Source organism: Anarhichas minor, unplaced genomic scaffold (genome assembly GCF_050575085.1).
Source record: "Anarhichas minor isolate MPS153535 unplaced genomic scaffold, ASM5057508v1 ptg000025l, whole genome shotgun sequence".
NCBI classification, from domain to species: Eukaryota; Metazoa; Chordata; class Actinopteri; order Perciformes; family Anarhichadidae; genus Anarhichas; species Anarhichas minor.
The window spans coordinates 12,023,347-12,039,291 of NW_027466471.1; the positions used below are offsets into that span (position 1 = coordinate 12,023,347).

Genomic DNA, 15,945 nt, shown 5'->3' on the forward strand with positions numbered 1-15,945 from the left:
TGAAAGTCAGTAGAAAATGTTTAATGATTTTCAAGTGACATAGCATAGTTTGCAGGAGTTTCATTCTTTGAGTCGGGATTACTAAAAAACATCTAGTCAGTTGAGCCTCGCTTTCATACAATAAAAATATTCTGGGTAAAATTACACAGAATAGATAAATTCACACACGTACAAGTTTCACAAATTTATAAATGAAATATCTCATAAAACAAAGATGTTTCCTAATGAGGACAACACCACGAGGCATCTAACACACACAGTGCAAACTGACACAGTGTTCACAATGATATTGCAAACGACCCGTTGAGGTTTTTCTACATTATTTGGGTAAAAAGCACCTTGAAGACTTATAAATATATCTATAAAAAGTGGACTAAAGGCATTACATGGTGTTGTAGTCATCAAACTAGATTTGAGTTACACAGATCTATAGACAGCATGAAGGGTTCAGCGTTCATTAACTAGGAGATGCACATGAATGCAGGGACAGACTCCACTGCTCACCAGTTTCACTATACTGTTGTGATAAAGTCGTTTTTGTAAGTACTATCACATGATGATGATTTATCAATGATAATATCTGATGGCTGCACAAATCACACAACAAAACAAACATGGACAGAGACTCTTTGGAGGCAGGAGAAAGCTTCTTATTGGTATGAAGATTTGACAAAATGTCCGTCCATAATGCCTAAGTGTTATCACAGCTAACAGTGAAACACAAGAGGACATTCTAGCACCTTGTAAAGACAACATGACTTCAGGACGGTGCTGTGACATTTGAGGACTTCGACTATATGAAGAAATTAAGGGGAAAAAATTCTGGCATCAACGTTTATGTACTACAAAAACTGAAAAAAAAAAGATTCACATTATGAAATTGTTTTCATCAAACAACTAACAATGACTGCTTCTCCTGTACTAACTAATAAAGGCACTTGATCTTTAAGAAGCACTTGAGATGATACACGTTGGCAGAGATATCTGCTGCATTTTGAGGTTACACATCCCCGACTGAGAGGAGAGAAACCTGATCATTTGGTGGATCGTCATCTGCTTAAAAAGTCCCACTGATTCCTGAAAACACCCAAACACGCGGGTAAACTATCTTCAGCTGACCCGGGGTCAGAGGTCATATTCTGCTGCACACTGCTGGAGGTACCACTCATACAGTTTCCCCTGCGGAGGAAAATCAATTGTGTGAGAAAATTCACAATTCTGATGTTTCAGATTTGACAAATGAAATGTAGTTAGTTCATTTAAAACGGCACTGAAGTTATAATCATTTAGATATTTATGAAATATTGGGATAAGTTATGGTCTGCTTTTTTTGTTGCAAATTCAATGTGTTCAAATTCTTCTTCAAAAGACTTCTTATGCATGAGGGATTCACAGGAAGTGACGCTGCATGGAATCCAGCTTTACACTTTGTAATTGTATTTAAAATTGATATCTACTGACATATTACTACTTTTGTATAGTTGTTGTGTAAACGTGTTAGCAGTTAGCAGTAAAGTTGTGGTTTCGTAAAACCAAAACAATTAACTGAAATGAAAGAGCAGCAGAGTCAAGTAATCATTTTCCTCTGTGTGTTTCTAAGGACACCTTCTGCATTAAACAACGTTATTATACATGTTATTACTGCGGCTTTAACTTCTGTACTAGACGTGGCATAATGGCACAAAATAGAATCTAACCTTCTTGGTTTTGATGATATCGTGGATATAATCACTGTACTCTGCCATCGTCCTCTTCTCTTTCTTCGTCAGAGTCTTATTCCCTCGGCTGAGAATGAAGAACATCACAACAATAATCACGTCCTCTGGGTGTGTGTGTGTGTGTGTGTGTGAGAGAGAGTGTGTATATGTTTGATGTGAAGCTACTTCAATATAAAACACACACCCTCCTTGACAAAATAGAAAAAGCTCTACTTCATTTAGACATTTCTCTGAGGGTTTAGGTTATTGATGTTAAGTGTTTAGTTTTAGTACCTTGGTTCACATATGGACCAAATGGTCATGTGCATGTGTGTAAGGCTGCAATTTACAACTAATTCATTCTCAGTTAATCATTTGTTCGACAAAAAAAAATCTGAAAATACTGTCGTATAATAAAATGTCCATTAGAACTTCCTAAACCCCAAAATGTCTTTGTCTTGTCCGATAAATAGTCCAAAATCCAAATCCATGATAATTTTTTTCCCTTTCTAACAAAAAGGAAATTACTTAAATAATTAATCGGTTATCAAAATAGTTACAGATTCATTTTCTGTTGATCATTTGATTTATGAATCAATTTTTTTTTTCCGGCTCCACATGTGTTTATGTTTGTATTGTACATTTGTAGCACTCACCCTGCAAAATACTTTGCTAGGAACAGCAGGAGGTAGCAAAAAGCTCCAAAAATGATGACAAACACAACTTGTCCATCTTCTGGTATGCAGTCCCATAAATAAATCACCATGCCCTGTGAGAAACACGTTGAAAAGGCAAATGTGCAAAATATGAAATGAAATTATAATTTATTGCGATGTTATCCCCAGTGTGACTCTCTGGACTCACTGTGAAGATGGAGAGGGTCCGGGCCGGTCCTTCACCCAGCAGCTCATCTAGCTGATCTTTGGACAAGGTGTTCACAATGAAACTGAGGATAAAGAGGACCGGGAGGAAAATGCCCTGAGCGCCACACAAGAACGAGTGAAGACGGACGCTTTTGTTGTGAGCCACATCAGCCCTGCGTGCACACGCAAGAAATCCGATTTAATATCACATTTTCCGCAGCATATAATAATATCGGGTGACTCTTATCTCCGTATACACACAATATGGTTTATTTGCTCTGAGATGACGCCTGTCATTTTGTATCAGGATAAATTAGATTTGAACACAGTAACACGTGCTATGCTGTAGGTTGAGAGGTCAAACCTGTCCTGCTCTAGTCTGCTGCTGATGGTAGAACACATGAGGTCACAGTCTTTCTCCAGCTGATCCAAAGTCTTCTGAACGGCCTGGTTGATGGTCTTCTCGATGGTCCGACACACCCCATCGATCTGGTTCACACAGCGGCTCGGCTAAACAAGACAAAGGCTCATAAGTGCATCCGTTTTTGAATAATTGTACAAAGATGAAGAGGGTCGGTCTGGACGACTGTCCTGAGGGTATTTTGACTGACAGCCATGTGCACTTAGCAGGAAGTGAAGCTACACTTGCTCAGCGAAAATAAAATGGAGCTCGGGAGGTGTGCACAAATCTACCGTGCAGAGAAGAGCTTTGTGGTTGTAGATCACCAGATGGTGCAGCAATAACTCAGGACTGGGGCTGCCATTGTCAAAGGTGACTTATCAGAGGCCTGCCCCCCCCACCCCCCCACCCCTAGAGTGGATAACTCCACCAGTCATCATATTGCAAAATGAATCATCCTGTTCCAGCCATCAAGAGCCACCAGGAAACCTGGAGTGGAGAGTGGAGTACATTCAAGGATAATAAATGGCAGTTCAGCCCCTGAGGATAGCAGAGAGCTTTAAATCCAGACCCAAGATCAGACCTGGACCTGAGATCTGATGAAGGAAAAATGACCAAAACTACATCGTGTTAAATGGCCATCAGGGGAACACATAAAGCCGGCTCACAGTCTTACCCTCTGTGGGTTGGGGATGTATATTGTAGGCATATCAAAACCACATTTGTTGAGACCTGGACGACGACACAGCTCCTGGACTATCTGCATCATCACCCTCTGCAGAAGTAAATAAATATAGGTCATATTTTTAGGACTTCTTTGGCTGCAAATCTATCGAAATGAAAAATAAGCCACATATTAAGTGAACTACCTGTCTGTCTGTTTCCTTCCCAGCTTCATCTGCCTTGCTGAGGTAGAACAACAGTTTGTCTCCGCATTTCTCACTCAGCTTCTCTACGATGTTGAGTGTGCGTTTGCAGAGCGCCTGGCCCATTGGGTCAAAGAACACAAATACCAAGTCGGCCTGTTCTCCTGCACAAAACAAACATCCATTAGTGAAACGCAACAGATGCAGAGAAGACGGTAAAACGTACAGCTGCAAAGACATACCCAACCATGTGATGGCGCTGTTGACATCAAAAGGGTAGACCATGTCTCCGTCCACCAAACCCGGTGTGTCCACAAATGTCACCAGACTGAACTTCTTCTGCTTGGAGGTGGAGATCTCAGCAGACAGATAGTCCGTAACACCTGGAATATACAAACGCTGAGTGCGCATACTGTAGGTGCTTCCTTCACAAAGACAAATTCCTTGTAAATAATTAAGAGTTTAGTCCCGATGAAAGCCGTTTCCTCTAATGGCTACATAATTCTTATGAGCCAGTGCAAACTGCAGTGCGGTCAATACTTGGAAACCTGAGGGAGGCCGGTGACACGAAAGATCAGGAACGCAGTCAACGTTTTGTGCTTGTGGGTTTGCATTTGGAATACATTTAATTTCATTAAAAAAACGTTCATCTGGTTAAAGATGTGTGTTAGCCGTCTACACGCACTAACACACATGAGAAAAAAGCATCAATAAATTCAGATTGAACTCAAACAGCAGACACACCCTCACAGATAGAAACGTCATCACTTTCAACGCAGGAAACATTTGTCAGGTGTCGGTTTTCTCATCGTCTGTTGTCATGGTTACACACAACAGCTCTTCAACTGGCAGCTTTAGCGCGCGGCGTCGGACATAAAGCTAGCCAGTGAAGAACGACTGTGAGGCAACGCGCTGCGAGGTTACTACAAGTCTCCTCCACAACCCCCGACTCTGAGCACCAGAACAGCATCACTATTTAGACACTATTGACACACACACACACACACACACAGAGGCCTGGGGTGACACTGAGGCTGTTTCATAGGAAGAGGCAGGTGTTAACAGCCAGCACAAATCCCATCCTTGTGCTGCAGCGAGCGGGGCCACTGCTGCTTCGGCACATTAGCATTCCCTTATGTTTCTCTTACATCGGCATGGCCACAGTATCGATGCATCTGCCTCCTATCACACATCTTAGAAGTGTATTCCCACAGTCTCGCAAGATCGAGCCACGATTGTCTCGCCCTGAGGTGACAGGATGACTGTTGCTACGGTAGGACAAGCATCATATATATATGCAGATGTTATCAAGCAGCTTCTTGTTCGATCAGGCGGCCGGTCTATACTTCCCTTACACATGCATGCATCTTTGCATTACTAAAAATACAAAAACAGCAATTATGTAAGCCCATTTAATAGCAAGTGAATCAAATAGCCTTGATTCAGACATATTCTTCCACTCTATTTGAAGAAAGTCCTCTGACGGTGAAAAGGAAACGAGAGCGATACTTGCCGATGGGTGCCAAGTTCCTCAAGGGACTGTAACTGAGAAGGCTATACTGGAGATCCTGTGCACGAGGGAAAAGGGCAAAGGCTGCGATAATGCTGCATCGACCAAGACTAAAAAAGAACTAGTTGGACAAAACAGGTGAAACCAGACGCAGTGCAAATACATCTTAAGGAAATTACTAAACAACACGCCCACAAATCTTTGTTGTTTAACAATATTGAGCCATTTGAAATCAGTTGACCCCCATGCAGCATAGAGTCTAAACTGACAACAGGTTGATAAGATAAATACAAGAACATCCGTTATGTAAGTCTAAAACAATATTAAGAGGTATCTCCAAGCATTTCCCAAAGGAGGTCAAACTGTATAGTCGGCAGCTTCTCCCACATCAGGATGTATGGTGCTTTTCTGATGAGTCATCCTCAGTCCCTATGACAGGTAAACAAACGCCTGATAAAGTGCATTTCCAGAGGCGGCGTTGAATTTCCAATGAAAAGCCTGCTTGTATTCCAGCAGCAGATCGTTGGTGCTGCTCGGGGCCCGCAGAGTGGAGCTGCTGCCGGGCTGTGCCGTCTCTAATGGCTGTGACATTTCTCAGCAGCTCCTCCTGACTCCACTGCACTGCTGTCGATGGGGCGTGTGCCTCACGAGCCATACCGTGAGCGCTCCGGTCCGCACCCAGTGAACCCTCACTCTCTACACGCTCACTGTCAAACGCATGCACATACATTACCGCCCTCCCCCCCCTCCACACTGATGCTCCCACTCAGACAAGCAGGCACACCCAGACTCTCTGCACGACCACCTCAACATCCAGAAGCTTCAGACCACTGCTGACGCACAGAGAGCTGAGACCTATCGTCTTAAAAAAGAAAATATGCGTCTCTTTCTTTCATGTGACAGCTATCTGGACTCCCATATCTCAGAAACAAACGGCACAAATGTGATGAGATGGGAACAGGAGCCTGGTCTGATTTATAAATAAAATGTAATACGTCAAAGATGTGACTCAGCGCTGAATCATCAAGGTGAAGCACCTGAACTGATAACTGAAACATACAATCATGAGCGACACAGAGGATTAAAACAGGATTTCAGTTGAATCGGTTTATCTAAAATAGCAACATTTCCAACTTCTGAACTTGAACCGAGTCTGTAAGATACGCTTAGATTAACTTCAACAGCTCCCATTAGGAAACGGGCCAGACAGCAGAGCTCTATCTTAAACCTCAGAGGAACCAATCTGTGGCTGCAGCTCATGATTACATTCAACTCCTGCTTACTGTCCCTAATGCTGCTTCTCCCTGCTGTTCCAGCTAATTTTAACACTTTACCCTCTCTTTGATGTTTTCCATCATGATTCCCAGCAGAGGGGGGGGATCAATAAAAAACACAATCATTTGCATTTCTCAATTGCACAAAAGTGATGACAATAATTAGGTATTGGGAGACGTTAATGAGCATGTGTTGAGCACTAAGACTGCAGCGCTGAGCTCAACATCGCACAAAAGGAAGCAACATGTCACGCTAGTTTCATTATCAATTGCAGGGAGACGCAACACCACTCGGATCACATAAAACATGTTCTTTTATGTGAGATATTTAGAAATGCGATGCAAAATGTACACATGATGGTTAATATAAGAACATAAAATGGATTTCAGTTGAGGATAAGGGTACCACTACATTATCAGAACAACCATACGTGTACTTTTCAGAGAGACATTATGACTTCATACTGATGCTAAAACAAGAAGAACAGGCTCACCTTTGAACTCAAGGAGTGGTCGAAAGTGAGGATAGAGATGTAGCGTTGCATTCCCCTGTGAAAGAGTTAAACAGACAATGTGAGAAATAACCCAGTGAGACAAATACTAATCTGCAGTTCGCCTGAGCTCCCGTCCGCTGCAACAGAGTTCTCTCTCTTCTCAGTACTTTGCACTCAGTCATCCAGAAGCTGCCGGGCTGCAGCTCACTGTGCTGGCTTTAAGCTTTTCCTGTACATAAGAGATAATCCTTCCACTCTGCAGTCCTGCACTGCAAATATATTATTCATCTTCGTCACCTTCATCCCAGCAGTATATATGCACGGAGAGGCAGAGGAAGAGGATGAGCGAAGACTGAGAGGCAGACGTCTCCCGAGCCTGTTTATATGCTGCAAAGAGGCATCCTCTGTCTGTGTGTGTGTGTGTGTGTGTGCATGTGTGTGTCAATACAACAAAGCCCCTCATTGGAGCAGCATACAGAATGAGAGATCGCCACAGACTGAGGGAGTGCCCCTCCATACAGGCTGACATCCAACGCATTGCTTCATCAACCTTTATGACCGGATGCAGCTTCCGTTCTCATTACTGAAGTTAGAAATTCAAAAATCTCTCATCCACAAAACTGAGAAGTACCGTCTGAATATGAACTACTGATAATTAAAAACTGATCTGGAAGTGAATTATAAAAGCATTCAAATGAAGCATGCCGCACAAAGCTGGTTGTATTTATCGTGTTTCTCTTTTCAAGCGTTAGTTGGTACTTCTGTTGAAGGGCTCTTCATCAGATCTTACACACACTAAGTTCTTCAGTATGAGTGCTGAAACGCTGGCCGTCTTCATGCCGTTCTTACCGTCAGTGATTCTCTTTTGCGACCACTTGTGATGAACGTGAACCCCTGTGTTTCAATGGCGACACCTGCTTTCTGTATGTGCTCCTCCGCATACCTAAAATGACAGCAAGAGGCATCAAAGGCATCAAATACTCTTCTTATCTTTGATATTGCATTCGTAAGTGCACAAGATCTAAAGCAACAACACCGTACCTCTACGTTATAGGGCTGCAACTATTGTAATAATTATTGTATCGATTGCTTTTACAGCTAATCATTAATAATTTTAAATGTCAGAAAATAATGAAAATCGTTATTTATCAGTGCACAAAGCGATGTCTTTATATTTCTTATTTTGTCCAAAACTCAAAGAGATTCCTTTTATATTACATACAGCAGGTAAAGCCAAAAATCCTCACATTTTTAGAGGCTTGAACAAGTGAATGTTTGGCATTTTGTCAATTCATTTTCTGTCTATCAACAAATCAATTAATTGTTTGATCACTTCAGCACCAAGTCTGGAGCCTGTGTCAAAGGGCAGTTTATATGTTAGAGGATCGGTTAAAGGTGATCTTTGGTGTTTTAATTTATTAACACCTCACCTGGTCAGACAATAAGCTACACAATGTCAAATAGGAAAAATCTATTTAAAATGTAAATTAAAGTAATTAGTTTTCAATAGAAAACTATAAGACCATAGATATTTTGCTGTGGCGTTTTAAGTGGGTGGTGGTCCCTATCCCAATATGTATTGGGTTGTATGAGACTGTTGTGGGCAATGTTGCTATCAACATTTTTGGATTATTGCCATAAAGTACCTGACTTTATCAGTTGTATAAGCCAAAAATAGATATTTGATTATTTTACCTCCAAATGGGTAAATAAAATGTATCGCTTACTTGTAAAAGCTCATAAAGGATAAAAAGGAATAAAACTGTGGAATAAGGTCATATTTTCTTCTGTTTTAGTTTTCTGGAACAGAGCATGAGAAGCTGAACGGTAAACTGTAGATCCCATCAACCTACAGATGTATTACCAGTTAATGAAGGAGCTCTTCCCTGCAGAGTGGTTACCCATTATCATCACAATGATCTTCTTTCTGGGAGGAAGGAGTCGGACTCCGAGGCTGCTGGCAATCTTCACCAGGCCTGAACACACACATGTACACATGTACACACACACACACACACACACACACACACACACACACACACACACAAAGTAAGCAGGGCATGTAGCAACTACAGAGGCATCATCACAATCATGTAAAGTGTGTGTATATGTGTGAGTGTGAACAATGTGGTTTTGAAATAGCGATAACTTCTTCAGATTTTGGTCTTAGCCGACTAAGATTTCTTTCAGCAAAAAGTCATTTTTCAATGTTGTTTTATGCTGAATGACTTATGAAACATATGAGCACATCCCTGTAAACACACGATGTACAAAGGTGCTTTTGTGTGATTCTTTGTATTTAACTAATTTTCCAGATCTGTAAATAAAGTATCCAATAAGTCGACAAAATTAGTTAGTCGACTAAGACATTTATTTTGTTGAGGACAGCCCAAAAAAAAAGGGTAACTTTATTTTACAAGTGACTTAAAATAATTTCCAAAGAGGTTTCCTTGAAAGAATAATCTACTATTTGAAGGGGAAATTAAGACAGAGTTCAGATGGTACATTTTAAATTAATTAATTCCAATTAATCGCTCTTGTAACCCTGAACGTTTTCTAGTCACGGTAGGGCAGGTTAGCTGAACTTTTGTCAATATAATATTTATATATATAAGAAATTACATGGGTATAGATTACATTTTTCTTTCAAACTAATTAGGGCTGAAATAATTACTGGATTTGTTGAACAATAGACTATTTTGATGATGGATTAGGCTAATTGTAATAATTCTTTAGTCAATAATAGTGAAAAAAGCCAGATATTCTCTGGTGCTTTCCATTTGACATGTATCATCATAAACTGAACATATTTGAGTTTTAAACCGTTGGTCAAACAAAACAAGACATTTAAGATGACGTCTTGGTCTCCGGGGAGTTGAGATGGGCATTTTTTTCACCATTTTTGTTCATTTATTAGACTAAAAACCAACTGATTAATTAGAAAGGAAATCAGCAGGTTAATCGATGACGAATCATAAATTGTTGAAAAAAAAGAAAAAAAAAAAAGACATTCCTTTAATCATTAATAAATTACTTTGGAATTTATTTGAGAATTAAGTTTTTTAAAAATAGAAAGATTATAAATGGAGCTCAAATGTATAACCTGGTCTATGCTCTATACTCTGGTTATGCACAATCCCTCATTATTCACTAAGAATCTATAATGAAACAATTCATTATTAATGAACCTGCTTATAATTCAGTCAGAGAGGCATGTTCCTGTTTCTGTCTCCTCTATTACACCAGAGTAGACTATTATACTGTAATAACTAAAACAAGACATACTGTAGCAACACACCACCTCAACGTGCTGTGAGAGCCAGGTCTGCACAAACAGAGTGCACTACACAGTGTAACAGCATTATTGTTATTATTGAAGACAACACATTTCTGCAAATATTTACCAGAACTATAAAACTATTTGTCTCATTTGTAAATCAACTCCCCTGGGCTGAACTGCTTATTATACAGTATATTACAGAAGGCTCTGTTTACGCCCGTTCCCCTCATGTGTATGTAACATTGTGCGTAATGGAACCTGTCAGTTTATTGGCTGCACACAGTCAGATAGGCGCCGTCCTCCGGAGGAGCCACACCAGTGTTCAATGTCACGTGTTTTACTCTGACAGACAGCTGCTTCACTCATTAACCGAGCAGCGTTTTAGTTTTACGTTCAGTACAAACTTCAGTCCTACGAAGCCCTGACTTACATAACAGCACGACTATGCGTGCTAAGTTGGATCTGCTTTACGGTCCTAACTTCGCTATAACGTTGACTCATATTAATCCGCGTTATTGATTATTTACCGTTCTCGCTGTCGACATATAAACTGTGGCATTCTTTCAGTATCCTCTCACTCGGTGTGGTGATCGCAGACTCCAGAGGGTTTGCCACAGACCGGGGCTTTCTGCCCGACATTACGACCACAGCCACCAGCCGCCTCGCTGCTGTTTCTTAAGCCATCAGCGGAAGGGTTTCAGTGTTGCACAAGGGCTCCCCGTGTGCGGATGAAGCGCCTTCTTGCGGTCAAACAGTGACACGACAGCGAGGACAGACTCATCATGAACAGGCAACAGGTTACTTTTCAAGGACTTGAACCGTGGACCTGCCTCAAATGTTTGTCTGCCGGTTTATTGTTTTTATTGGAAACATGACCAGGACTAAGATGTCTGCAGATGGAAATCAAATGATGTTGTTGATGGATCAAAAAAGTACTTTCTCCTTCCTAACTCTGACAGACTATATTATTAAGTCCAGCCAGTTATAATCAGGGCCATCAACATTGATCTGGTTACAATTGCAGTCTGGTCAGCGATAATGGTTTGGACCTGCCTGGTTTGGTCATGTATGATGGAGCTATCTGGAGTTATGCATTTGTTGACAGAGCCATGGTCTGTTTGGAGACCACTAACAAGGTAAACCAACATCATCAGTCAACATAACAATAGTTTGTAGAAGCATTTACAACACAGATATGATGGGTTATAGTGGGACTTGCCATGCCCGCCACATTTACTTTCATAGAACTGGCTCCAATGCAAAACTAGATTTGCCGTCAGGATGACGTCATGACCTCTCCTTCTTTTATAGGTTCCTTGCAGAAAATGAGCCGTACAAAGTTGTCATAAATCTGATGACAGCAATGTGCTTTCACTACGCTGTGAGTGTGCGCATGAAACATTAAATGGTGAGTTAGCTAGCTAGCTTGCTGATTCCTCTGATTTAATTTTAAATCAACATCATGATGTCTTCACCATCTTATAGGTGCATTAATCACCACAACTGAGTGTGGATTTAGAAGATCATGTATTTTCCATGATGTCTTTGTCATCGAGCAGATTTCCAATGACGACGACCAGATGTTTTGGAGTATAATAAATACATCAACAGTTAAAGTTGACATTAATTCAGTTTGCTGCAAATTACTTTTGTTTCTTCCTGTAAGGACAGTTGTTGACCAGTCTTCTCCTCAAACTGTCCAGATAGACGTTTAGAGGAGCTGGCAGAGACCAGTGCAGACAGACTGGGAGCCATTACATCTGCTGCTGGTGTGATGCTAGGTAAGTGAAGCAGTCAGTCTATGTGTTATTATTTAAGTATTATATGAAAAATGATGATGCAACAAAAATGGACTCTCTGGCTTGAGGGTTTGCAGCATCTGACCTTCTGTTGTGTTTTTCATTACTGTTAGGCTTCAACTGACTCACTTATTGGGTTTTAATTTGTTCCTGTGGGAGATTAGATCGTTGTAGCTGCTCAGGATATAGTGTGGTTGAAAAACATAAAAAACTGAATACTTGAAATTAAGACTAAATGGAATAGACTGTGAATACACATTTAATATTAAATAGGTCTTCACAATGCAAATGTAGTTGCAGTTGCCTAGAAATATTGTTCTCAGACTTCTTTCTTCTTTCTTTCTCTTCCCTCCAGTGATTAGTGTCGCAGCAGGTGAGATGGTATAGACATCCTGACGGGGCTTCAGTTCCACAGCTGTATCTTACAACACAAGGTGCAGGAAACGGAGACACGCTTGCTGCATCTGGCCAGAGCGGGGGAGAAAAAGGGGTGACATTCGAAACACAGATCAACACCTTTCTGCCTCTGAGTAATGTAAATCCCTCCGCTACATCTCAGCGGAAGGATAAATGTGACTCATCAGTTACGGATGAAATTGATTTTCACTCTTCACTCTCAAACCAATTTTCACTGAGATTTTCTGCCCACAAGCACTCAAGCCTTTACGTAACAGAAAACAGAGAGAGAGAGAGAGAACACACACCAAAACAATGCTAATTATGAGTGAGAAAGAAAACACACGACCCTATTTTCTTTCCCTTCAATTTCATAACATTTCACAAACATTTTGTATCTTGACCATAAGAAAGAGCACTAAATTCATACAATCAAACAAACGTGCCTGGATTAGAGTTAAAGATGCAAACCTAAATGAGACTATGGAGGTTGTCGGGGACATTAAACGTCGTCTGTGCGTAATTATTTTCATCCTACTCTGCTATTGTAATGTCAGCTACCCACTTGTGACATCAAAGCTTTATTACGGTCATTTTTGGTCAGGAGCAAATGAGGGATTAACTCAAGTAATGGCTCGATTAAAGAGAAAGTCCACCCAAAACCCCAAAAGATATTGTTATTTGTTATTGTTTTTGTTGTTTATTTGTGTTGTGAACATACAAGTGCCCGGCCCACATGAACTTAGGCTACATAAAAGACACCAAAAATAACGTTGCAGTAGTGAAACAATATTTATAAAACATATAAGCATTACATTTTAAACAGACAAACATTTACCCTCTTGCTTCCTTTCTAAAACTTAACACTAGTCTTTTATAATTAACCAGAAGAAGAAATGCAGAGATTAAGAACATTTTACATATAATGGTCAATAACACATACATTTCTATTTACAATTTCATCTACATCATATACAAAATAAAGCCCATTCCCTTTGGGTGAGACCATTAATACTTCCTGTTGCTGCGCACACAGAGATCTGATTTCAATGATAATGGAGTCTAGTAGCTCAAACATGTTTTTGTTTTATATTACACACAAATTAGGTTTTGTTTGGAAGGAGGGCTTCTAGCTGTGAATCACATGGTGTTCCTAGAGCTTCTCGTCGTATGTTTCTTTTATATGCTGTGTGTGGAGCAGCTCCAGGATCGGTCTGAGGGTGACATAATCACTGCACACTGTCTGCCGCTCACACAACTGAATTGTACATTTTCAGGGAATAACAGGAGTGGGAGTAGTAGGGAATGTGTCGGTTCTATTTTGTGGTGGATTTTCACTTTCTGGTTTAAATGGCCAGACTCTGGTGTGACCCAATTCTTGCAGGATCAAAAGTTTTTGGCCGGTGAACCCTTTGGGTGTTACGTACAGAACAGCATGCCCCTCAGAGTGATTATGAGCTGATATTGGCATCAATTAAGAGCAACTGATGTTGACTTGTACTTGAGTTTATAAATGAGTTGTTCTGTCATAGACCTAAAGTTAATCAACACGTGTGACAACCATTGATGTGATTGCACATTAGGCCTGAAACAGAAAAATGCATTCATCTTTTATAGCGGAATCAAATTGAATTTATTCTTTTATGTTCTACTGACTTGACAATAAACTTGGGATGAAAGCACTTAAAGCAGGCCATATTTATACATTTTTAATAAGATAATAACAGTAATTTCTAAATATTTTAATATGTAATACTGAAAATACTATTTCCAGGCAGTTGTATGACTTGTGGTGTACTCTAGTAGTCTACAGTCTTCTGCTGATCATAATGTTTTCTGGCACATGAATGGAGAACATTGGAATCAAGACTGTTTTGTAGGAATGGATTAAAACTAGGTATCTCACATAAAGTGTCCCATTCAATTCATTTAGACAACAAGGGCTAAATATTATTTCTGTATTTGTGTCAGCAGACCCGTCTAATGGGTTTAAGCCTCAAACCCATTCAGGAATGTGCTTTAACCAGTTAATGAGTCTCCCCCCTGCAGCTGAGATCATACGCTTCACCTTACAATAGGCTGCCTTTATATTCGTGCTTCGACTGAAGTGGAACATCCATTATAAATGGTCCATTCAAACATTATACCGGAGCTTCCCAGAAATTAACTTCGATGAGGAGTCTGTGCAACCAAAGAGAGAGGTGAGTTTGAATCAACCCTCGAAAACCCTGTTAACATCTTAGGAGGTGTTACTTTGTTTTGACTTGTAGTCAGTAAATATTTTTGCCATCCGGACATCCGAAGTCATCATTTTATCACTGCGATGACATGTATGTGGAGCAGTGGGAGGGTTTGCTGCAGAAAAGCAGGTGTTGGGGTTTATTTTTTATTTCTTCATACATTTTGTATTGTTATTCTTGTTGGGTGATGCTCAAATGAATAGTAGTCGGTGCCAAAGTTAGTGTAAAGAAGAATCAAATGTATTCTAAAATCTATGTGGTACCTCTTCTTAATGAGACACTCTTTATAAAGGGATTATAAGTTGTAAAACTTTAGTAATGGTTAATATATCATTTGTATTCATGTTGTGAAGATCCAGTAATTAGTCTTGGTCGCTATAGGCTGTGAAAAATCCCTTTGCTTCGAGATCAGATCCTTTGTATTTGGTAATAATGCAGGTGTACATATTGGTTAGTGCTTATTGGTTTCTCACATTCAAATTATTCATGTATTCAGTTATTAATGTTAATAAGCAGTTAATAATTAGATTTTCCAGAATGTATGCTAATTTCCCCAGCAGGTCCATCAGAGGTGTCTTCATGATGAAAAAGATAAATCAGACAATAATAACAAAAAATATCACGGTGCATTTCATGACCTTTGACAGCTTGTCTGAATGCTCACTTCACTGACTGCTCTTCTGCTCTTCTGATGTAGGGGGAGTCAACACATCATGTTTACTGCTCTGAATTAGGCCACAACATGTACGTCTGTATCCAACATCCTATAGGCCTGTGTTGCACTTTCATGATATTTAAGATGTATGGTTAAAACACAAGTTCATAATAATAATAATAAATGTATATATTGAGTTAACATTAGTCTTTTTTATCTCCCTGGCCTCCTCTATAGCTGATAGGAAACCTCTGATGCTGTTATGTTATCTACACAGAATGAACCTACATTCAAAACTTTTCATCCTATTTTATGTTTTTTGGGAAACAGTCAGTTTTGCGTAACAGCTTCTCTTCGCTCGGATAGATGTAGCTCCTTCTCTCTTTCGGAGAATTATAAATGCAAATTGAATCTTCTATTTTGATGCGGCTACAGTGTAATGCCGCGAAATCTTGATAGACACGGAATAAT

The 15,945-nt window shown here is 40.1% G+C and overlaps 1 protein-coding gene across 1 annotated transcript; it reads right to left on the bottom strand.

Annotated features, from left to right (window-relative positions):
• Positions 1–11,079, bottom strand: LOC142957499 (uncharacterized). Its single transcript, XM_076099375.1, has 12 exons — positions 10,912–11,079; positions 8,969–9,080; positions 7,954–8,047; positions 7,105–7,159; positions 4,069–4,209; positions 3,830–3,990; positions 3,637–3,735; positions 2,925–3,070; positions 2,562–2,733; positions 2,354–2,466; positions 1,698–1,785; positions 1–1,179 (listed from the first exon to the last, which is right to left on the bottom strand). Exons 1-12 carry the CDS (start codon positions 11,021–11,023, stop codon positions 1,126–1,128), a joined length of 1,347 nt encoding a protein of 448 aa, XP_075955490.1. The 5' UTR covers positions 11,024–11,079; the 3' UTR covers positions 1–1,125.
• Positions 11,080–15,945: the final 4,866 nt, after the last annotated feature.

Excerpts from the sequence above, each read along its gene's own strand:
- LOC142957499 (XM_076099375.1), bottom strand. The coding sequence starts at position 11,023 with ATGTCGGGCAGAAAGCCCCGGTCTGTGGCAAACCCTCTGGAGTCTGCG. Across the intron at positions 4,210-7,104 it reads ACCACTCCTTGAGTTCAAAG|GTGTTACGGACTATCTGTCT; the intron begins GTGAGCCTGTTC and ends TGTATATTCCAG. Across the intron at positions 2,734-2,924 it reads AGCAGACTAGAGCAGGACAG|GGCTGATGTGGCTCACAACA; the intron begins GTTTGACCTCTC and ends GTGTGCACGCAG.